This window comes from Oryza sativa, chromosome 4 (assembly GCF_034140825.1).
Source record: "Oryza sativa Japonica Group chromosome 4, ASM3414082v1".
NCBI classification, from domain to species: Eukaryota; Viridiplantae; Streptophyta; class Magnoliopsida; order Poales; family Poaceae; genus Oryza; species Oryza sativa.
Genome location: NC_089038.1, coordinates 18,913,883 through 18,937,711, shown reverse-complemented (window position 1 = coordinate 18,937,711; position 23,829 = coordinate 18,913,883). Strand labels below are relative to the sequence as shown.

At 38.8% G+C, this 23,829-nt stretch overlaps 1 protein-coding gene across 1 annotated transcript; it reads left to right on the top strand.

The window, feature by feature from the left end:
* The first annotated feature begins 19,447 nt into the window (after window positions 1-19,447).
* On the top strand, window positions 19,448-23,688 carry LOC4335627 (stearoyl-[acyl-carrier-protein] 9-desaturase 5, chloroplastic-like). The gene is made up of 3 exons (NM_001402350.1): window positions 19,448-19,692; window positions 21,794-22,295; window positions 22,705-23,688. Exons 1-3 carry the CDS (start codon window positions 19,583-19,585, stop codon window positions 23,263-23,265), a joined length of 1,173 nt encoding a protein of 390 aa, NP_001389279.1. The 5' UTR covers window positions 19,448-19,582; the 3' UTR covers window positions 23,266-23,688.
* The last annotated feature ends 141 nt before the right edge of the window (window positions 23,689-23,829 follow it).

The following is a 23,829-nucleotide window of genomic DNA, read 5'->3' as shown; positions in this document are numbered from 1 at the left end:
GGTTGGTGCCGTACATTTTTGTGAAAGCAAAAAACATACTCCCTCCGGCTAAAATATAAAAAATTTTAAATGGATGACATGCTTTCAAGTACTACAAATTACAAATCTGGACAGACTCTCTGTTCAGATTCATAGTATTCCATCTGTCCCAAAATAAAATGGATTTTACATGGATGGGACGCTTCATAGTACTACTCTATCTAGATTCGTAGTAATAAAAAGTGTCTCATCTGTTCAAAATCTCTTATATTTTAAGACGGGGGAGTATATCAACAACCAAAATTAAACGGAAGACGTCGACATTCAGATCGGTGAATATTAAGTCTATTTAATTGTATCCTTAAAATTTACTTTTTTTGGAGTGAACTATAAAATTGTTTTTCATAGCCAACGTCTAAAATGGGACGAATACACACACTGAAACATTATTTTTGTTGTTTCCTTTGAACAATTTTCCTTAGTGTATGTTGAGATTATGGGCATATAATGATTTAATTTATTCCATAAATAAATCATGACATTACAGATGAAAACTAGCATGAACGCATCATTAGATCTACACATGTAAACTACGCAGAATAACATGAACAGATCAAATATGCGCAACATATTGAACACGTACCGAGGTGACGAAAAGACCGGCTGCTTGGTCGAAACTTTTCGCAGGTGTCTACGAAGGCACGAAACACGCGAGCGAAGAGGAAGGCGAGCCGTCGCGAACGAACAGGGAGCAGTCGCGCGAAGCGCTTCCCAAAAACCTTATTGCCGCCTTCTCCCGGTGCAGGACGTCAAAGGCAGAGGTTCCGGAGACCTGCTCTCCCGATCGCTGGTGCACGCCGGCGAGCGGGATGGAGTAGTCTACGAGCGATGGCGCAGTACAGAGTAGGAGGCAAACCCTAGATTGATTTTCGCATATATTGCGTGAAGACGGCGGGTCGGTTTATATAGAGAAGGGTCGCTTGATCAGGGCGCCCGCACGATCTCTACTGTGCGTAACCGAACCGGATAAGTCGCGCGTAACTTATCCGGACTCCACGCCGTTTGCACGCACCGGATTTTTCGGAACGTTTCCAAAACAAAACGAATCCGAATTTGCAGCAAAACAAAACTGCAAAAGGAGGCTGCATCTGCGCAAGGGTGAGGAGCCAATTTTTCGGACCATTCGACGCGTACGTCGTGCACGCGCGCCGCCTGCCCTGCCCTGCCCTGCCAGGCCAGGCGAGGCGAGGCGAGCGAGCGCGCGCGTGTGTTTCCCCTCTTCTCTCCACCACACATGCTTCAAGTGGCTAGGAGGGCATCCTCCCTTTTAAGGAGGTCCCCCTCTCCTAGAATAAGTAAGGTGGTACTAAACTCCACATGCATGCCATCCCATGAGGTGGGCTTTTGTGATTTTCCAAAGAATTAATCTTCGAGTGGGCTAAGGCCCATTCATTAATTCCAACAATCCCCCACCAAATCTCAAAATCCCACTGAGATTTGCCTTTTCCAATGTACTGTTTATATATCAGCGGTTCGATGGAGACCAATTAAGGTTGAACATCCACCTAGAACTCCAAGCTACACTTACTCACAACTTGAACAATGGACTACGCCTTGAATTGCAAGTCTTGTGCAAGCAAGTTTCACTCAAAGTCTTATCTGGTACTAGACCGTCTGTAGACTACCCCTCGGGTGGAGCGTATAAGTCATACTCCTAGGTCTTTAGTAAGCTTCCTAGAAGATTCACCCAAAATCTTCATAGACTGCGACCAACAGTCAAGCTCACAAAGGTGAGTTCCTTCAAGAATGCTCTGCAGGACAACATCTTTGCTAATTAAAGCCAACAGAACTCATTAAGGCATAGCCAACCTGCCTTGCAACTCACGAGAGTATATGCATCTTCACTTGGATAGGGTATATATATTGGTACTCTCCTCTAGTTTATTAATGGTTTGTTCTTCCCAGGATCTAATTCACGGGATCTCCGATCACATAGACTGGGTTACCACCATAGTATAACTCACATGGGTCTCAAACCCATCTCCTTCGATGCATTGTCTATCACATTTCGTGATAGTCCCTTCGTGAAGGGATCTGCCAGGTTTCTCGCTGTTTGGATGTAATCCAACGTTATAACTCCGGAGTTTCTTAATTTCCTGACAGACTTCAATCGTCTTTTCACATGTCTAGACGATTTCATATTATCCTTAGAACTATTCACTTTGACAATTACCGTTTGATTGTCACAGTTCATAAGGATAGCCGGCACCGGTTTTTCAACAACAGGCAGATCCATTAATAGATCACGCAGCCATTCTGCCTCAACAGTAGCAGTATCCAGTGCCGTTAGCTCTGCTTCCATGGTTGACCTCGTCAAAATTGTCTGTTTGCAAGACCTCCATGAAACAGCACCACCACCCAGTGTGAAAACATATCCACTAGTGGCTTTGATCTCATCCACATCAGAGATCCAGTTAGAATCACTATAACCCTCCAGTACCGCAGGATACCCAGTATAGTGAAGCCCCAATTCCACAGTACCTTTCAGATAGCGCATTACTCGCTCAAGCGCACGCCAGTGATCATCTCCCGGATTAGAAGTAAATCGGCTCAACTTGCTCACAGCAAAGGAGATATCAGGCCTAGTTGCACTAGCCAGGTACATCAACGAGCCAATGATTTGGGAGTATTCCAGTTGATTCCTAGCAATTCTCTTGTTCTTGCGAAGCAACAAGCTAGGATCATAAGGTGTTGGAGAAGGCTTACTATCAATGTAGCCAAAGCGATTCAAGATCTTCTCCACATAATGGGACTGCAAGAGAGTAATCCCATTCTCACCTCTAATTAGCTTAATGTTTAAGATAACATCAGCTACTCCCAAATCTTTCATATCAAAATTTTGAGACAAGAATGATTTAACCTCATTTATCACCTCAAGGTTTGTCCCAAATATCAGTATGTCGTCAACATACAAGCACAAAATAACTCCCTCACCCCCACCATGGCGATAGTACACACATTTATCTACCTCATTGACTGCAAAGCCTGCAGATGTCAATGTTTTGTCAAATTTCTCATGCCATTGCTTAGGAGCTTGTTTCAGACCATACAAAGACTTCAACAATTTGCACACTTTGCCTTCTTGACCTTCAACTACAAACCCATCAGGTTGATCCATATAGATCTCCTCATCCAGCTCTCCATTAAGAAAAGCTGTCTTAACGTCCATTTGATGAACGAGAAGACCATGTGAGGCTGCTAGGGAAAGTAGCACACGAATTGTGGTCAATCTAGCAACAGGTGAGTAAGTGTCAAAGAAATCTTCGCCTTCTTTCTGAGTATAGCCCTTAGCAACAAGCCGAGCCTTGTACTTTTCAATAGTACCGTCAGGCCTAAGCTTCTTCTTGAACACCCACTTGCACCCCACAGGTTTACACCCATAGGGTCGCTCTGTCACCTCCCAAGTCCCGTTAGCGATAATGGAATCCATTTCACTACGGACAGCCTCCTTCCAGTAGTCTGCATCAGGAGATGCATATGCTTCTGAAATTGACTTAGGAGTGTCATCCACGAGGTACACAGTGAAATCATCACCAAAAGACTTAGCCGTCCTTTGTCTCTTACTCCTTCGAGGAGCTTCACTGACATCCTCCTCAGAGACAAGTTCATGTGTATGTTCAGTTTGTTCTGGTGGTGTGATTGAACTGGGAATTATTTCAGAGGGTTGGTTCGAACCACTATGTGTATCCTTCATTGGGAAAAAGCTCTCAAAGAAGGTAGCATCACGAGACTCCATAATTGTACCAACATGCATGTCCGGTACCTCGGATTTAACTATTAAAAATCTATAGGCAATGCTATGATGAGCATATCCCAGAAAAACACAGTCCACAGTCTTAGGTCCAAGTTTGCGCTTCTTCGTTATTGGTACATTGACTTTCGCCAAGCACCCCCATGTGCGCAAATAAGAAAGTGATGGTTTTCTACCAATCCATATCTCATATGGTGTTTTGTCCTTATTTCTGTTAGGAACTCTGTTTAACACATGATTTGAGGTCAACAATGCCTCCCCCCACCATGCCTTAGGCAGTCCCGCGGTGTCCAACATGGCATTCACCAAGTCAGTCAGTGTGCGGTTCTTCCTTTCAGCAATCCCATTAGACTCGGGAGAATAGGGAGGCGTCCTCTCATGTATGATGCCATGTTCCTCACAGAATAAGTCAAACTCGTTCGAGAAAAACTCTCCACCACGATCAGACCTAAGCCTTTTTATCTTTCTGTCAAGTTGATTTTCAACTTCTGCCTTATAAATTTTAAAATAGTCTAGAGCCTCGTCTTTCGTTTTCAACAAGTACACATAGCAAAATCTAGTAGCATCATCAATCAATGTCATGAAATATCGTTTTCCACCCTTCGTCAACACCCCATTCATTTCACAAAGATCTGAATGTAGGAGTTCTAGTGGTGCCAAGTTTCTCTCCTCGGCAGCCTTGTGAGGCTTGCGAGGTTGCTTCGATTGCACACAACTATGGCACTTAGAACCTTTGACAATGGAAAACTTAGGAATTAAACACATGCTGGAAAGCCGAGACATCAAGCCAAAATTAATATGACATAAACGTGAATGCCAAACATTAGCCTCATCATCCACACTGCCACAAATATGGTTCACAGACTTATTGCAGAAATCAGAAAGGGAAAAGCGGAACAGGCCTCCGCACTCATAACCTTTACCAATAAAATATCCATGTTTAGACACGACTACTTTATTAGACTCAAAAACCAACTTAAATCCGTCTCTAGTCAGACGGGAGCCACTAACAAGATTCCTGTCGATAGAAGGGACATGCTGCACGTTCTTCAGCTGCACGATCTTTTCCGAAGTAAACTTCAGATCTACCGTGCCAACACCATGAACAGAAGCATGTGACCCATTCCCCATTAGGACGGTGGAACCCCGTGCGACCTGATAAGAAGAAAACAATGAGATGTCAGCACAAACATGTACATTGGCCCCAGTATCAACCCACCAATTAGTAGATTGATTAACTGAAAAAACAGTAGGTAAATTACCATACCCGCTTCCATCTCCAGTGTTGCCAATGGTCACATTAGCAGACTTAGAAGTCTGCCCTGCAGGTGCCTTCATCCCCTTGCGTTGTGGACACTTCCTAGCCAGATGACCAACTTGGCCACACACAAAGCAAGTCCTCTCATCCTGATTAGGATTGTTGTTATTCTTCTTCTGCTTCTTGAAGTTGGTGGTCTGCTGAGCTTTGTATTTCCCCTTGCTCTTGTTCTGGGCCTTGTGCACAACATTGGCACTGGACTGCCCACCATCGCCCTTAGACGCGGCATCTTTTTCCCGAGCTTTCTCCTCAACATCAAGAGACGCAATCAACCCCTCAACGGAGTATTCCTGTCTCTTGTGTTTGAGTGCAGTACCGAAACTCCTCCAAGATGGAGGTAGTTTTGCAATAATGCACCCGGCCACAAATTTGTCGGGTAAGACACACTTAAGGAGTTCGAGTTCCTTAGCCATGGTTTGTATCTCATGAGCCTGTTCGACTACAGAACGGTTGTCAGCCATTTTGTAGTCATGAAACTGCTCCATGATATACAGATCATTGCTAGCATCAGTAGCACCGAATTTAGTATTCAGTGCATCCCACAACTCCTTAGCGTCGGTCATATGCATATACACCTCGACCAGACGATCGCCAAGACCGCTAAGAATGCATCCCACAAAGAGAGTAGTGGCTTCCTCGAATTGCTTCTGCTGTTCAGCAGTAAGAACTCCTTCAGGTTTACCAGTACTCACCCAGAAGCATTTCATAGCTGTCAGCCACAGAGTGACCCTGATCTGCCATCTCTTAAAATGCACACCGGTGAATTTATCCGGCCTCAGTGCATCGGCAAAACCAGCCATAGTAAAATCACAGTGCCTATAATAAGGTTTTTGGATTGTTGAGATTATGGGCATATAATGATTTAATTTATTCCATAAATAAATCATGACATTACAGATGAAAACTAGCATGAACGCATCATTAGATCTACACATGTAAACTACGCAGAATAACATGAACAGATCAAATATGCGCAACATATTGAACACGTACCGAGGTGACGAAAAGACCGGCTGCTTGGTCGAAACTTTTCGCAGGTGTCTACGAAGGCACGAAACACGCGAGCGAAGAGGAAGGCGAGCCGTCGCGAACGAACAGGGAGCAGTCGCGCGAAGCGCTTCCCAAAAACCTTATTGCCGCCTTCTCCCGGTGCAGGACGTCAAAGGCAGAGGTTCCGGAGACCTGCTCTCCCGATCGCTGGTGCACGCCGGCGAGCGGGATGGAGTAGTCTACGAGCGATGGCGCAGTACAGAGTAGGAGGCAAACCCTAGATTGATTTTCGCATATATTGCGTGAAGACGGCGGGTCGGTTTATATAGAGAAGGGTCGCTTGATCAGGGCGCCCGCACGATCTCTACTGTGCGTAACCGAACCGGATAAGTCGCGCGTAACTTATCCGGACTCCACGCCGTTTGCACGCACCGGATTTTTCGGAACGTTTCCAAAACAAAACGAATCCGAATTTGCAGCAAAACAAAACTGCAAAAGGAGGCTGCATCTGCGCAAGGGTGAGGAGCCAATTTTTCGGACCATTCGACGCGTACGTCGTGCACGCGCGCCGCCTGCCCTGCCCGGCGAGGCGAGCGAGCGCGCGCGTGTGTTTCCCCTCTTCTCTCCACCACACATGCTTCAAGTGGCTAGGAGGGCATCCTCCCTTTTAAGGAGGTCCCCCTCTCCTAGAATAAGCAAGGTGGTACTAAACTCCACATGCATGCCATCCCATGAGGTGGGCTTTTGTGATTTTCCAAAGAATTAATCTTCGAGTGGGCTAAGGCCCATTCATTAATTCCAACAGTGTATACTCTCATAACGCATATTTTTTTAATGTAGACTTCACTTCGGCTGAGTTCTTATCCCAGTTTACCAACTCATCTATCTCATTTTCCGCGTGCATGCTTTTTAAACTGTTAAACCGTGTGTTTTTTGCAAAAAAAAAAATTCTATACGAAAGTTGTTTTAAAAAATCATATTAATCTATTTTTCAAAAAAAAGTTAATACTTAATTAATCGTGCAATAATATGTGCTTCGTTTTACGTGCCGGGAGGAGGGTTCCTCCAAACACAGCCTTAGTTAGGTACATACACTACAAACTTAGCTGATTGACGTTCATGGCAGCAAAACCACTGTCAAATTGATCACAACTTCACAAGTAATGTGTGATATGGGTAGACTGTAGAGCATTATTTATCTATGCTCCTTCAAAATACATTATGGTACCATCTTACCATTCCCTTTGCAGTTTTATAAATTAGCCCTGATATTTTTTAAATATTATAGAGTAGTTCAGTATTTGTTTGAAACAGGTGAATACAATATATGTAAATAAGCAAACAAGTGATACTAACATATTTAATAAAATAATATATTTTATCTTTGACATATTATTTTTTTTACCCATAGAGTATTTGTATTTTGCTAGTTAGGTTTTAAAAGTTAGGGTGAGTACGGTAGAGGTGCTCGGACGATGTCACGGTCTGCATGATGGCTAGAGGGGGGCTAGCCTATTTCTGTAGTAGTGCAGTAGCGTGAGGAACGCAGATTCCATAATCTAGGAATTAAGCCATTCCCTTCATTCTTTGGATCTCACAAAGGTTATATTCACCTTCTATTTGTTGGAAAACTCTGTGTTTGAATCATGCACCCTTCTGCTTTTGATTTTGACTTTAATCTCTAAATTAACAACTACTCCCTACGTTTCAGGTTATAAGACGTTTTGATTTTGGTTAAAGTCAAACTGTTCTAAGTTTAACTAAGTTTATAAACAAATATAGTAATATTTATAATACTAAATTAGTTTCATCAAAATCAATAATTGAATATATTTTCATAATAAATTTGTCTTGGGTTAAAAATGTTACTAATTTTTTCTATAAACTCGGTCAAACTTAAAGCAGAGTCAAAACGTATTATAAGCTGAAACGACGGGAGTATATATGTATATGGGTTTTAGATCATGCATTAATAACAATTATTTCGTGGAATGTATGAGCCATATATGTGATTTCTACCAAATCAAATGTCAAAGTGGATGTGGATGCCAAGGCGCGACAGCGACGATCATTCATACGGGCTCCAAATGGCTGGCCTGGTCGGGCACGATTTGGATTGGTTCCCGTAGGTCTAGACGTACGTCCGTCCAGCACAAAAGCCCGGACGGTCACATGTATTTGTGCGTGATCTGGAGCACGGCCTGAATGTTCGATCCTGTGGTGTAGTGAGAATATATATATATAGGACATACCGGCTCACAAAACGGACCATCTCTTTAGTGCCCTGGATAGTACCGTCCTTCCATTTAGTTGGACCATCCTCGCATCAAACAGTTAGCCCAAACCATCCGTTCTTCTCGATAGGACACACACACTGCGGAGTGCATTCGGTCAGACCGAAAATTCCGGTCTCGGTTTTCGGTTTTCGGTTTTTAGTCAAATTCGGTCGTAAGAAGGCTGAATTTTAGTGCGATTTAGACGTGGTCCCGGTCTCCATCGCAATTGAAATTACTGAGAGATAAAGGAACACATAAATATTATGGGTTATTTAGGAGAACCTTTGAGTTATATTAGTCAGGGTTAGAAGGGAACTTTACGTAGGTGGGTTATTTGGAACTTCGAGCTTGTTGGCTTGGAATGAAACAATCATGTTTCTACGGTGCGCTTAAGAAAAATGTGTTATACATCATCTCCTTGTCAAGTTGTCATACACTCTACATGTCTAAATAACTTACGATATATTGTAGATCACCTCATCATACTCGACAGTTAATATCAATTATTTGTACTTCCTCTGTATTGAAACAAACAAACTTAATATAGGATTTTATATATTGTAGTATTGTGAATCTGATTATAATATTATGATATGTCATATCCGTACGATTTATTAATTTCAGGACAGGAGTGCATATATCAATGATATGTGTACATTGTACTTGTTTATACATACTATATGCGCTGTACCTGATTACGGAGGAATAAACCTCTCACATCTTTAGGAAAAAAAACGTCAAAAATCAAACCAGCAGAAAGAGACCGTGTGAGAAACACTCAAGTTGGCTTTAAAACATGTGTAACATCTGTTAATTAATTATTAAGCCGTATGTGGGAAAACATGCGGGTCGCGATCCGTACAGGCTGTAACTACTGTCATCATATCATGATATGCTCTGTCCACGCTTCAGAATCACGAAGCTATTTTTTTTCCCAAAACATGGAATATCATGTGAGATAAAGTGTTATTATACAGGAAAAAATAAAATAAAAATGACAACATAAATAAAAACTTAAAATCAGCAAAGTTGATACTCTCTTTGTTTCATATTAATTATAAAACATTTTAAATCTTTTAAGACAAACTTTCATATATAGTTATTAAAAAATAGCAACATCTACAATACTAAATTAGCTTCATTAAATTTAACATTCAATATATTTTAATATTATATTTATTTTATGTTAAAAATATTACTATATTTTTCTATAAAATTAGATAAAATTAAAATAGTTTGACTGTTCAAAAATAAATTAAAACATCTTATAAATATATATAATACTCCCTCCAATCCAAAATATAAGACCACAACTACTTTTTCTATATATTTCATAATATAAAACGTGCATACATGGATGTCCCATGGATATAATTAACAAGCACATCATTCAACTAAATTATTATTATTTAAGTCCTTTACCTTCAAGATCTCTAATTATATTGGGTGCATGTATTGTATTTATTGGGGCGATGTAAACAAGAAGATGATAATAATTATTTTTTGTCTTTAAACTAAGGCCCTGTTTAGATCCCACCCTAAAATTTTCACCCTGTCACATCGAACGTCTGAACACCTACATGAAGTATTAAATATATGCTAAAAAAATAACTAATTGCACAGATTACGACTAATTTGTGAGACGAATCTTTTAAGCCTAATAATTGCTCTATGATTTGATAATGTTGTGCTACAGTAAACATTTGCTAATGGCGGATTAATTAGGCTTAATAAATTCGTCTCGTGGTTTATTGAGGGATTCTGTAATTAGTTTTTTTAGTGCCCAAACACCCGATTTGATACCCTATATAATTAATATTCGATGTGACACGCCAAAACTTTACACCCTTAGATCTAAACACGCCCTAAGGTCTTATACTCGTTCCGTCCCAAAATATAGGAAATTCGTAGTAACACATATCATCCACATAAAATTCCTCATATTTTAGAAAGTGCTATGAATCTCTTATATTTTGGAACGGATTGAGTATTTTGGAACCGATGGAGTAGGAAACGGAGGGAATAAGTACAAAATATATTTATGTGTAGACGCGTGAATTAAGTTTCCGAAGCTAGTTTGTTAATTAAGTACATGGCAGCTAGTAGAAGAACTACGGCCATACACCGTACACTAATTAGGCTACACGAGAAATTCAGAGATCGACACGAAATCATCACACGATTATCTTGCCGGCCGGTGATAGTTAATAACCCAACCGCCATGCAATTAACAAATAATTAAGAACACGATTACACGTACTTAGCTAAATCTTATTATTATAGCTACATCTTTTCGCTTATGCCACTTATCAGCTAAAATTTAAATTTTCAACTTTAAATTTGTAGTTAATTTTGAAATTCGTTTTATCGTAGTGTATTTTTTAACCATTACTTTCAGATCATTAAAAATACGTATATAAAAGTTTTATTCATAAACTATTTTTCATTTGTAAATATGCAGTTTTTCTTTTTCCTCCAATATGCCAAACAATGTTAAGTCCTATTTTTTTAACTTAATCTTTTTATTATCTTCTAATTATATGTTTATAGAAGGCTAGTACTATATAATGAATCTTAATGTCATTTTCACATGGCAAAGGTCACAATATATATTTTTTTCCTTATACTAATTTTTATCCAGACTAGCTAGCTTCTTTCTAATGATAAAAGTGTGATTTTTCTTCATGACAGCTTTTTACCCTAGGGACGGTTTGGAAAGGAGAATATATCCTATCCAAATAAGTTTTTGTGCACACTCTGTATATATCAACTAACACTAGTACAGATCCTTTTCATCTATAACGGCCTCTAACATGCCTGGAATTAGCAGACCGTCACAAGGAAGTCATTTCAATCGGGCCGAAAAAGCGTCCGATTGAGATATGGTCGCACAGACATGCTAGATGGACATAAAACTCAGGCCCGTCACGGATGACACCAATCAGTGACGGGCTGTAATTTAGACCCGATTGAGATAACATTCCATATCTCAATCGGGCCCCAAGTTGGTGCCTATCACGAATGATGGAATCGCCGGTCACAGATGACTCATTCGTGACGGGCATTGTACTAATGCTCGATTGAGATGACATAATCTCTATCGGGCTTTAACTAATGCCCGTCACCGATGAGTATTTTTCCAGTTTTCATATGAAATTTTTATATTTGTAAGTTGATCTGTAGCAAAATAATTAACTGCAATATAATAATTTATTTTATGAGTCAAAATAATTTTTCGGGTAGTAAATGATTTCAAATGGAAAAATTGTCAACAACAAAGTTCTCATAAATTGAAAATAAAAAAACCACATAAATTGAATATAAGCATTTCATATGGAAAATGAAAAAATAATCATCGCTGACGGGCATTATTTAATGCCTGATAGAGATTAAGTCATCTCAATTAGTAATCTCAATCAGGCATTAGTATAGAGCCCATCACCGATGACTCATCTGTGATGGGCTTTAGTTAATGCCCGATAGAGATTAAGTCATCTCAATCGGGCATTAGTATAGGGCCCGTCACCAATGACTCATCTGTGACGGGCACTATACTAATGCCCGATTGAGATGACTTAATGCCCGTCACGGATGAGTCATCAGTGACGGGCTCTATACTTATACCCGATTGAGATGTATGTTTGACTATAATATGAGTAAGGTTTCTCAGATCCGATCGAAAATTTTTCAAAGTCCCGCCACTATTAGATATCAACAAGTTACAACTTCTCCGGAAACCGATCTCCAAAGAACTATGAGGTTAAATGTGCTTGACCTGAAGCAATTTTGGGATGGGTGACCGATCGGGAAATTCTTCCTGGGTGCACACGAGTGAAGGGAGAGGTGGGACATTACATGAGGCTAGCCAAAAAATAATTTTTTTTTGGATTATACTCATCTGTGACGGGGAGAGGTGGTACGTTACATAAGGCTAGCCAAAAAATAAAATTTAGTTTTTTTTATTATACTCATCTGTGACGGGCATTAACTTAGTGCCCGATTGAGATGAGGGTCATCTATGACGGGTTATAGTTAATGCCCGATTGAGATGAAGGTCATCTATGACGGGCTATAGTTAATGCCCGATTGAGATGAGTAGTCATATGTGACGGGCGCTAGTTGTGGCCTGATCGAGATAGGTCATCCGTGATGGGCTATAGTTTGACTGGTTGTCTGAGTCAAAGCTATCGGTGACGGGCTTTAATTAAGGCCCGATTGAGAGAGGTTCATCCGTGATGGCCGTTTGCCCGATTGAGATAACTTTTCACATCTGTGACTTCTAGTTTGTGACGGACGCCATGCCCGATTAAGATGGGGGTTACTGTCCGATTGAGATGGTGGTTACCGTTCTAGTGTAACAAATATCATGAAATATTTCTAAAAACATTAAACATGTACTCACTACACATATGTACTGTGAAGTCTTATATCCAAATGCATTATATTTTAGCTAAATTTGTTTTTAATATATTTATTAGTTGGTGTGTATGAAGTGAATACGAAAGCAGTTATGGATACGTTTGTCAGTAAATCATAAGGGCAACACCAATGTATAAAATTGAAGTGAGCATTAGTATCAGGTTTTGAGTCAGAGGTAGTAGTTGTACGCAGGCAGCACAACGTGTATGAGATTTTAAGGTGGGGTCCACCAATAAAATATTCTCCAACCCTCAACCATTCATAAGTAAAGATGCTTTCATCCTGTACTCTCTCTGTCTCGATTGTGTAAACAACATTATTTATTCCCTTGCTATCGGTAGTAAGCATACTACCCGGTACTACTTATTTACTAGTTCCACAATGGCTATTACCAGGTTGTAGAGGAGCATTGAATGCCTATTACCTGGTTCTCAACACATTGTGGATGCCCTAAGAACGCTTGGCAAGAATATACTATTCCAGATGAATTGAGATTGGGCTAACTAGCAGTTACACGACACGACATGATGGTGGAGTGAAGTAAAGTGACAATGAGTTAGTTGAGGTCGGCCCTTGATTATATCCGCCCCATGGTCGATCTAGAACCTTCCAGCCAATGGTATGATCGAAACCCATGGCAAAACGGAGTTGGTTAAGACTTAGGAGCTGCTTTGGAATGCATGATTTTTGAAACACAGAGAAATTTATTGTTCCTAAAATCTCAAAACCTAAAGATAGGAAACATTGAAAAATTATAGAAATAACCATTTAGATAGAACACAAGAAAAACAAAGGAAAAAAGGAATTAGAAGAGATATACACGTCTGAATTTTTTTCCAATAGATTTCAATCTCATGTTAAAAATTCTTCAAAATTCCTATTATTTGAGGCCATCCTAAGATATTTCAAATAAATTTAGGAGAGTCATTTCTTCATTCCAAAGGACCCTACTGGAATTCTTTTTATACGAGTTCAATCCTTTCAAATTCCTCTAAAATTCCTTAGTTCCAAAGGAGCTTTAAGAGGTTTCTCATCACTTTCTATTTATTGGCCTTTACCTTTGGTCCGCTAAAAGTAAAATTATAAAAGTCATACCACTCTATTTGTATAAGATATAAGTTTAATTTAGAAGTCAAAATAATGCTTTCATACAAACCTAACAATCTCATGGCCTTGCCGCCGCCCAAGCACATTACCGCCTTGTGTGTGCAAGGAAAGGTAGCAGCCCAGACTTTCAGTGAATCCAAGATCAAGATGGCTAGGTGTCTCCCCATGCGATGGTGCCGAGTGTCTTCGCGTGGTAGACGCATGTTGCAAATGCGTCTTCACGTCGATGACAATGGAAGCATCTTTTCACGAGTGGCGTGCAATCGGGTGTCTGCACGCATAGTCAGTTTTGTGCTATCGGCGCCAGCAGTGGCACATCAACAGGTCTTCATTGTTGCCCATCTCCTCTGCAAGGTCGAGTTGCCACCGTCACTCGTACTTGGGAAAGCCGGTGTCGCCGCTCGACATTGAGGGAGAGGTCGAGCTCAGATCATCGTAGATCTAGGGTCGGGGCCGTCAACACTACAAGCTAGCACCAACATCAACGACGCCTAGGGTGGCATATACCTTCATAGAGACAATATCGCTGACCCCCCCCCCAATGTCTCGAGGTGGACTCTCAGAGTGAAAATCTATTTCTGGATTTTCAAAATAGTGACAATGACATTATAGATGTTGTGCCTTTCTTGGAGGAGTCGTATTGGAAGTTCTATGTTAATATGGGAACAACTTCGATGGCTATGGTTGTGGTCAAATCTAGACGAATGGTTGATTTATTTATGGGTTAATTAGATACATGCCATTAAAAATTTGCCGGTTTTGAAATATGCCATCTAATTTGTAATTTACGATCGTTTGTTTAATAATCGGTACTCCAATAGCTTCTTCGAAGGAAAAGCTAGAACAAACTGTATTATTAAAAAAAAAACTAGATGGCACAATATTGCGGGTTGATGTGAGAAATTATACGAAACAAAATCAATAATTTAAGCAAATAACTATAGTTCATACTAACTACTAAGCAACCAGATCTATTGGCTGAGCTTCTTGATAAGATCTCTCGTGCTATCATATATGGGCCGGCTTCTTATTATTAGGAGTATTTAAGGTTGCTTTCTTCACTACACTTTCCTAGCTAACTTCTACTCTTTCGTTTTTCACGCGCACGAATTTCAAATTGCTAAACAGTGTGCTTTACAAAAATTTATAAAAAAGTTGCTTTAAAAATTATATAATCTAATTTTCAAGTTTTTTTTAATCTATACTTAATTAATTTTTAATCATATACTAACATGTTGTTACGTACCGAATGGTTACTATAACCCAAACCAACACGGCCTAAAAAATTTTGTTAGTGGATTATAACAGTACATATGGGAGAAAAAAAAATTAAAACATGATAAAAGTATCATTCAAACAGTACCCGAAGAGAGCTAGCTTGCTTCCGAGCGGATTAATGCGCCACCCGATGGATCGTTGGGTTGAATCCCTTCACTGCAGATCGATCGAGAAAAGACGGTGCAAAATATATATGGATGGATGGATCGACCTAAGACTTGCGGCCTTAAAGCAAGGCCGTTGTAACAGTGTCGTACGCTACGTGCACTGTAGCTAGATTAATTTTTAATTTTTTTTAACTATGCTACGTACACCGTTGCATAGTTTCTTTTTTAATTTTAATTTTATTTATTTATTATAGATGGATATTTTTTTTAACCGACATCTACATCCAACCGGATATATGCAGTATTTTTAAATTAGAAACTTAGTTGATGAAAGTTAGCCCTCAAATAACCCAATCTAAAATTCACCCCTATGAAGATTTAAACGCAGATCCTTGGGGAGCTACTCAGATCACTGTAACCACTAGACTACATAACCTTGGGGTTCTTGCATGGTTGCATTGCGTTTTCTACATAACTAGCAAAATACTCATGCTGTGTTATGAGTAAAAAAAAACGTATTATAGTATATCATAGATAACATATATCTTTTTTATCAGATATGTTAGTATCGCTTATTTAAATATGTTGTATTTATTTATTTGAAATAAATACTGGACTATTCCATAATATCAGAAAATAAGAAGCTAATTTGTAAAAAACTGTAAAATGAATGATGGGTTATCAGTGGCAATGGAAGATTCACCGCTACCATCACTCTTATCTTTTTAATGGAGTATAGATGTGTGCCATACATTACTTAAGATTGATTGACCCTGCAGATTAGTGATAATAGCGCAATAGTACAACTTTAGGAGAATATAGTTCAAAAAAATTTAAAAAAATCTCATCGTCCTTTTGACACTTCGATTCTATAAACTCGAGATTAGTTACCATTTAAGGCAAAACTAAATTAATAACTTTGTTTTCTAATTAATTTGTATGGTTTTAAGATTTTTTTTCTTGGTTTTAATTTTGTGATATATGGAGTAATAATTATTTACTATACTTAACTAGAGGTTAATCACATGATAAAAGAAAACTATTCAAATTGGAACGAACTGGTATCCACCATTCTTTTTCTTCACTCATTGATACCAGGGTTCACATAAACTAAAGAAAATTAATTGCTTGATTTTCATGAAAATTCAAAGGTTTCGAGTCAGCTCGAGTACATGAACCGCTTGCTGAACGGATTAAATTAAAAAAATCATACTGAATTTCAAATTTCTAATATAATTTGTCTGAAATCCATCTGTTCTTAGCGGTTTATGAAACGGAAATCTGAGTAAACCACGCGCTAAGAGGTGGTTTCCAATTTGATAACGACTTTGTGAACCAGGATGTAGACTCACGTTGGACATTGTTGATATACTCTCTTTCCAAAACATAAATGAAGTACTCTCTTCATTTAAAAATCTTAAACCTATTTTATTTTCTATATATTTTTAAATAAGATAGGCATATATGTAGTCTCAATATATCCAACACTTACATGAAGATATTATCCTTTTATTTTTGTAGTGCTAAATTAAACTATTGACCTAACCAACATCTGCATAATACTTATTAGTTGCATGCATGAATATAGTTCTTGGTTTTGAGCTAATTTTTCTTGGTCTTGGTGAAAGTAGTAATATGCCTTCGAATTTTGGATAGAGGGAGTGTTATTTTAATCAGTCAAAGTATGTTGATAAAAAAAATAATATGCCTTAGAATCATATTTGTATGCATAGATGTAATAATACTTCATGTCAAACGAAGAGATAGGGGTTATATGATGATTAATATGGAATTGAGGGAATACTATTTTTCTAGTATAATTATATACTTTGAGGCACCTTTTAGCTAATTTTGAGTAGCATTTTGAAGTGCCCTTCAACTTTTTTAATAAATACTACGAACATTGTTCTCCATCTTGAAAGCACACAGACATCAAGCTCATGTTCATCCATCTTGAAAGATGGAATTAATGCCTATCCGCCCAGTTCATAAATTTCTATTTAACTTGGTAAATGTGAACATTAATTTAAACACACATGGATTATTTATATTATTATTGCACCGTAAGTTACACAAACAAATTCCAACTAAATCGTATTAGCCAATACTATCTTCTAGATGAAGAATATATCAAGATTAGGTCCGGGCAAGAAGTTTACATATTAATTTTACTCTAAATCTAATTTGGCTTACAATTAATATGTGGACAAAACGATAACATATCGTGCATGAACACTAATTAAACACACGTGGATAAACATATTAATTCCTTATTGCACCACAAGTTACATATATAAACAACTTCTGAATAAATCGTATAAATCAACACGATCTTCTAGTGATGATGAAGAAATATTTCATGATATGGTCGTTGCACGAAGTCATATTTTAACTTTACCCGACAAATCCAATTTCAGTCATGATATGTGTACATAATTATAATAACACATTATATGTAAATTAAGGCAGCAGAAACACTGCATATTGATACTTGTTGTGCCTACAAATTCAATAATTAAGGAACTGTTTTCTTAAGTTCTTTATGGACTGTGGATACTAAAGGTCTGTTTGGGGGAGTTTCTAGCTGCTGCAGCTTCTCCCAAAATCAGAAGCTCCCCAAACAATTCAGCTTTTGGTTCCGATTCTGAGAAATTGTAGTTATAGAATCCAGAAAATGAACTACAAGCCAGAAGCTGGGAAACCCAGCTTTTTCATATTCTCAGAAGCTGGCTACCAACTAACTACTTCTCAAAATCTTAAGCTACCCAAACAGACCCAAATTATTGCGGGCAGGCTCTAAACGGTGTAGTTTTTATAGAACTTTTCATATAAAAGTTTTTAAATAATCAAACAAATCCATTCTTTTAATGTATAATAATTAATAATTAATATATTAATTATACGCTAATTAAGTGTCTTCTCCGGCCAGCAAAATAGCTACTCGATCGGCCAAACCACAGAGACAAAGGTGATCACGCATTGTCGATCTAGCATATAGTTCAATTTAGTTTTTGGATTATTCATAATAGGTTCTCTGAAATATTTATATATATGAACAGAAATTATCTCAATATTCTTACCATTTAAGAAGGTGGTTCTGTCCCCTCACCTTCCCTTGTCTGGAGAGCACGCTACTTTTATATTTTGCAAATGTGTCAGTTTGGTCAAAATGTTCAATGAACGCCAACAAAAGAGGTTGGAAAAAAGATATCCTTATGCAGGCACAATGAAAAAAAAATCTCAAATTAATTATTAGTACCCATCCGTCTCAAAATAAACAAATCTAATACGAAATGCTACAGAATCTCTATCTAGATTCGTAGCATGATGATACATCACATCCCGTATAAGAGTTTTTTTTTTCTTAATAGAGAACGCTGTTGACTTTTGGCTAATATTTTGAGCAACATGAATAACCAAACGTTATTTCAAAAGTTAGACATCATCGATTAAAAAACGGAGGTGATATATATTTTTTATTTTCTTGTTTTAGCTATCAAATTAGTAGTGCTCTCTCCTCCTTTTATTTTCTTTATGCATTAGCGAAGGGCATAATAGTCTTTCAATCTCATGTTTAGCATGAATTTGATTAGTAAAAAGGACAATTTTTAAGTGAGAATATGTGTGAACACACGCCGAGTATCTATATCTATACTTGTTTAAAAGCATCTAGTATTGTGAAATAGTCTAACATTTGGTTCAAATAAGTGAATACCAAATAATCGAGCAACCAAGATATTTGATAAAGAAAATATATTTTGCTTATAGTGTTTTTTTCTCTTCGGGCATTTTTGCTAATACAGTATGCCATCCGTCTTAAAATATAAATAATTTTAGACTCCGACACGGTCTCCGAGATACTACTTTGTTCAACAATATCTATAAAAGTAAGATGTTTTAAATAAAAAGAGTTACATATTATGATAGTTTGTTTAATAATAAGTCTAGCAACATTAATTTTGCATGATCGATATTTTTTATTCTTTTTTATATTAATAGTTAAAGTTAAAAATGTTTGACTTGTCACTATGTTTAAAATGCTTATATTTTAGGGCGGAGGGAGTAAAAAAAAAAGAAAAAACAAAACAAATATACTTTTTTTTTAAAAAAAAGAACTCAACATATCTCCATCATTCTCCCATTCTCTCTCTCCCCCCCTCTCATTGTGCTATTAATAGCCCATCTTCTTTCTTACACAAACCCCTTCTCTAACCCCCTGCTGTTGCTAGCAGAAGTCCAGGTGGACAAGAACGCGAGGAGGGGAAGAATCATCCCCGAGATCTCGCTGCCGCTGCTCATGGCGTTCGCGGCGTCCCACACCGCATCGCCGTCCTCCTGCGGCGGTGTGGCGCAGAGGAGGAGCAATGGGATGTCGCCGGTGGTGGCCATGGCCTCCACCATCAACAGGTGACCGGATCCCTCTAGTCCCTCCTCCCTCCCTCCCTCCCTCCCCGTCGCGCGCGTGATCTTGGTTTGGTAGGGTGGGTTCTTGCGCGCTTCGGGGTTCTTCTTGGTTCTTGCTTCTCTGGGGTTGGTGAGATTTGTGATCTGGCGGTGGATCAAGTCAAATCGTTGGGGGGTGAAAAATGCATGTTCTGCGTGCTCCGTGGTGTGTTGTGGGGGATTCATCTCCCACCTCCTCATCGAGATCCTGGGGGTCAGAGGTGTTCCAAGATTGATTTGAGCTTGGGTTGGTTTGGGTTCTCTCTGGGGGATGCTTGATTCCAGATTTCCTGGCCTCTGATCCGACCCGAGGGTTTCCTCCCTGCTCGTGATCTCGATGGGTTCGTCCGTGATCCGCTCCGGATTTGATGATCTGTCCATTTTTTTTTCTTTTTGCAGCTTTGTGATATTTGGTTTCTGCATGTGCCACCATAAGTTGATTATGTTGATGATTTTGCTGAAACTATTGCCTGAAATTGACCATGGATGATTATCTAAAGCTTTGATGCGATCTTACCCATTTAGATGTAAATTATTCCTGTGCAGTTGCTTCTAGCAATTAAAAACTTGTAGTTTAGGGCGATTAGGGACTTGTTCGTTCAAAAATTGGTCCGTTCAATTTGTGTATCTTCGACGCTTTTAAACAAAATCGGTCTGTTGACCTGAAATTTTCCTGGTGAATGATGGCTATGTGATGGTGTTGAACTCTTGAAACTGGGACTGAATATTAATAACCTGTCAATATCCTCTGCGAGTAATCCTTTCGTCAGGCTAATCCGCTGGTTAAATAGATAAGTTATAGAGAATTAGAGATGCATGTACTGTTGAATTGTTGAGTTGAAAGCACTGCTTCTTATGGAACCACCATCAACCAACTGAGATAGGTGAAATGGTAAAATTAAAGTGGGTTGGTGATCCAGAATTTTTTTTTCTCCATGCTTTTCGCTTAGGGTGGATGCGGGGAGAAAGCTGAAAACTAGTCGAATAGCTGTTGAGATCTGAACATGTTCAAATCTGTTGATGGTGATAGACTGATTCTGAACATTTAAGGCCTGCTTTGCAACCACCTGTGTACTCCACCGCTAACAGTACTGCTTTAGGATTTGTGTAGCCTCTTCTTTCTAGAGAGCACAGAAGCACCTTCTATATTCAATTTGAATTATGAATTTAAGAAATTTTCATTTTTTTTCTGCTGTTTTTAGGTCTGTGCTGTAGTTTTCTTCTACTTTACTAATAATTTAGAATTATCAACAAGAAAGTAACGCTAGTGTAACAAAAGGGCAGAAAGAGGATCTGCGTCATTGCCTCCCATGATTTGATAACAGTTATACATATGCGGTTCATGATTATATACCATGCCAATTATGGAGTGAATTTTGCATTACGTTTACTGTTTTTGTTTGGTTTATCAATCAATCAACACTGGATATTATCATGTAGAGCTCAGAGAACATGGTAGTTTCAAGCTTGTCAATGTACCTATCTTGGAAAATCTCGAAATCGTAGTTACTACTAATGATATTACTTTTGTCCATCTATCCTGTCCTAGGCTTTTACCTAGGTTGAAAAAATATTTTTGATAAACACTGGTTTGATTAAACTGTCTATACAAACATCAGACCTTTCTTTTCACATGAAGATGAAGATGAAGTTTTTTACGCAAAACGAGGTGGTATTAACGTATGATCGATTGAGTTTTAATTATGACAAACTTTAAGAATAGATTTATATGATATTTTAAAGCAACTTTCATATAGAAAGTTTTCATAAGAAACGTACCGTTTAGCAGTTTGAAAAGCGTGCCACGAAAATTTTAATCTTCATCCAACTCTTGTTGGAGAAAAGAACAGGTGTTAGGTGTATTTTTTGATTTTCTTTTCTTGGACACCGTAAAAAAATTGCTTCAAGGACTGAAAGGATTCCCAGCCTAGAGATTTGGTGGCAGATGGTTTATTATGAGCTGGATACATCACTCTACCTTTCTATAAGCTTTAATTAAACTACTTTCATATCTATTATGCGATATTTCTTCTCCATTCTTCTAATTTACTTCAATTTTTTGTAGGGTCAAGACTGCTAAGAAGCCCTACACTCCTCCACGTGAAGTTCATCTCCAAGTCAAGCATTCACTGCCACCCCAAAAGCGGGAGATTTTCGATTCGCTTCAACCTTGGGCCAAAGAGAACCTTTTGAACCTCCTGAAGCCAGTTGAGAAGTCATGGCAGCCACAGGACTTCCTGCCAGACCCTTCTTCCGATGGGTTTTATGATGAAGTAAAAGAGCTGCGGGAGAGGGCTAAGGAGATCCCTGATGACTACTTTGTTTGCTTAGTTGGAGACATGGTTACTGAGGAAGCTCTTCCTACCTATCAAACAATGCTTAACACCCTTGATGGTGTCCGAGATGAAACTGGCGCAAGCCCAACCACCTGGGCTGTTTGGACAAGAGCATGGACTGCTGAAGAGAACAGGCATGGTGATCTTCTTAATAAGTACATGTACCTTACTGGACGTGTTGACATGAAACAAATTGAGAAGACAATACAATACCTGATTGGGTCTGGGATGGTAAGAGCTAATATCTATTTAGGCATGATGATATTATTTTCCTTTTTACTTAAGTTTACAATGCTATTGTGGATAACCTTGTTATCAATAGCCATGTCTCCAATATTCTTAAAATAATATTTTGAGAACTGAGCGCTATTCATTTTATTAAAGCATTGGACAACATAACCTTTCATGTACAGTTTTACTTCTAAAGCAAGTAAAAACATTGACTTATATTTACGTGCCTACTTGATAAATTGCTTGCACCATGTCAGTCCATAGAAAATGTGCTTCATTTTTTGTTTTTGAAGGAAACATGGTTAGATGATTCACTGCATTTTAGAATCAACCGTGGTATGGTTATTCATAAATTAATTTCATTGTTAGCCACGAATCTAATTTCACCTCTTGTACCTACCTTCTGCAGGATCCAGGAACTGAGAATAATCCCTACTTGGGTTTCCTTTACACATCATTTCAAGAAAGAGCTACATTTATATCCCATGGCAATACTGCAAGGCACGCCAAGGAGTACGGGGACCTTAAGCTGGCTCAGATATGTGGGACAATAGCAGCTGATGAGAAGCGCCATGAGACAGCTTACACCAAGATAGTGGAGAAGCTCTTCGAGATTGATCCTGACTACACAGTTCTTGCATTTGCTGACATGATGAGGAAGAAGATCTCAATGCCTGCTCATCTGATGTATGACGGCAAGGACGACAACTTGTTCGAGCATTTCAGCGCTGTGGCACAGCGGCTGGGTGTCTACACTGCAAGAGACTATGCCGACATCCTGGAGTTCTTGGTCCAGAGGTGGAAAGTCGCAGATCTCACCGGGCTGTCCGGAGAAGGGAGAAGGGCTCAGGATTTCGTCTGCACGTTGGCGCCGAGAATCAGGCGGCTGGATGAAAGAGCCCAAGCAAGAGCTAAGCAAGCGCCTGTTATTCCTTTCAGCTGGGTTTATGACCGCAAAGTGCAGCTTTGATCATGATCAGTGAGCAACCGAGACTGCATCCTATATATTGGTTCTAAGATATGAGGTTCTCTATATGGAAAAAAATCTAGGTTATCTAGCTGGGGTAGAATGCAATTACCTGTCCATCTGCCCTCACAAAATCTGTTGTCTTTTAAGTTGATAACAGTGTCGATGAGTCTGGTGAGAAGCTGATGTGAGATGCAACAGAGTGAACTTATGTTGTATTGATGTGAGATGAGTATGGTGACATTTATGTGTACTTGCAGGTTTTACATGACTTGTATAAGTTTTAAAGTAATAATGGAGATTTGTATACAGACAAGCGTGTGCACTGTCGCATGATTAAGTAGTCTAAAATCCAGACTATCTTTTGTGCTCTGAATTTAGCAGTAATAAGATTGATCGGCTTGTTCGTTTTGAGCTCTGAATCCATATTGAAATGTCTGTGCTGTTCATCAGCTGATATCCGGAACCAACCAGGATCGCTTAGCGCACGCTTTCAAGTTTTCGTATGAAAGTTCTTCGACGAAAGTTAAAAGTTTCGTACGATTTAAGTGCAAAGTTATATGATTT

Coding starts and splice junctions, on each gene's coding strand:
- LOC4335627 (NM_001402350.1), top strand. CDS start 19,583: ATGGCGTTCGCGGCGTCCCACACCGCATCGCCGTCCTCCTGCGGCGGT. Junction 19,693..21,793: donor ATGGCCTCCACCATCAACAG/GTGACCGGATCC, acceptor AATTTTTTGTAG/GGTCAAGACTGCTAAGAAGC. Junction 22,296..22,704: donor ACCTGATTGGGTCTGGGATG/GTAAGAGCTAAT, acceptor TACCTTCTGCAG/GATCCAGGAACTGAGAATAA.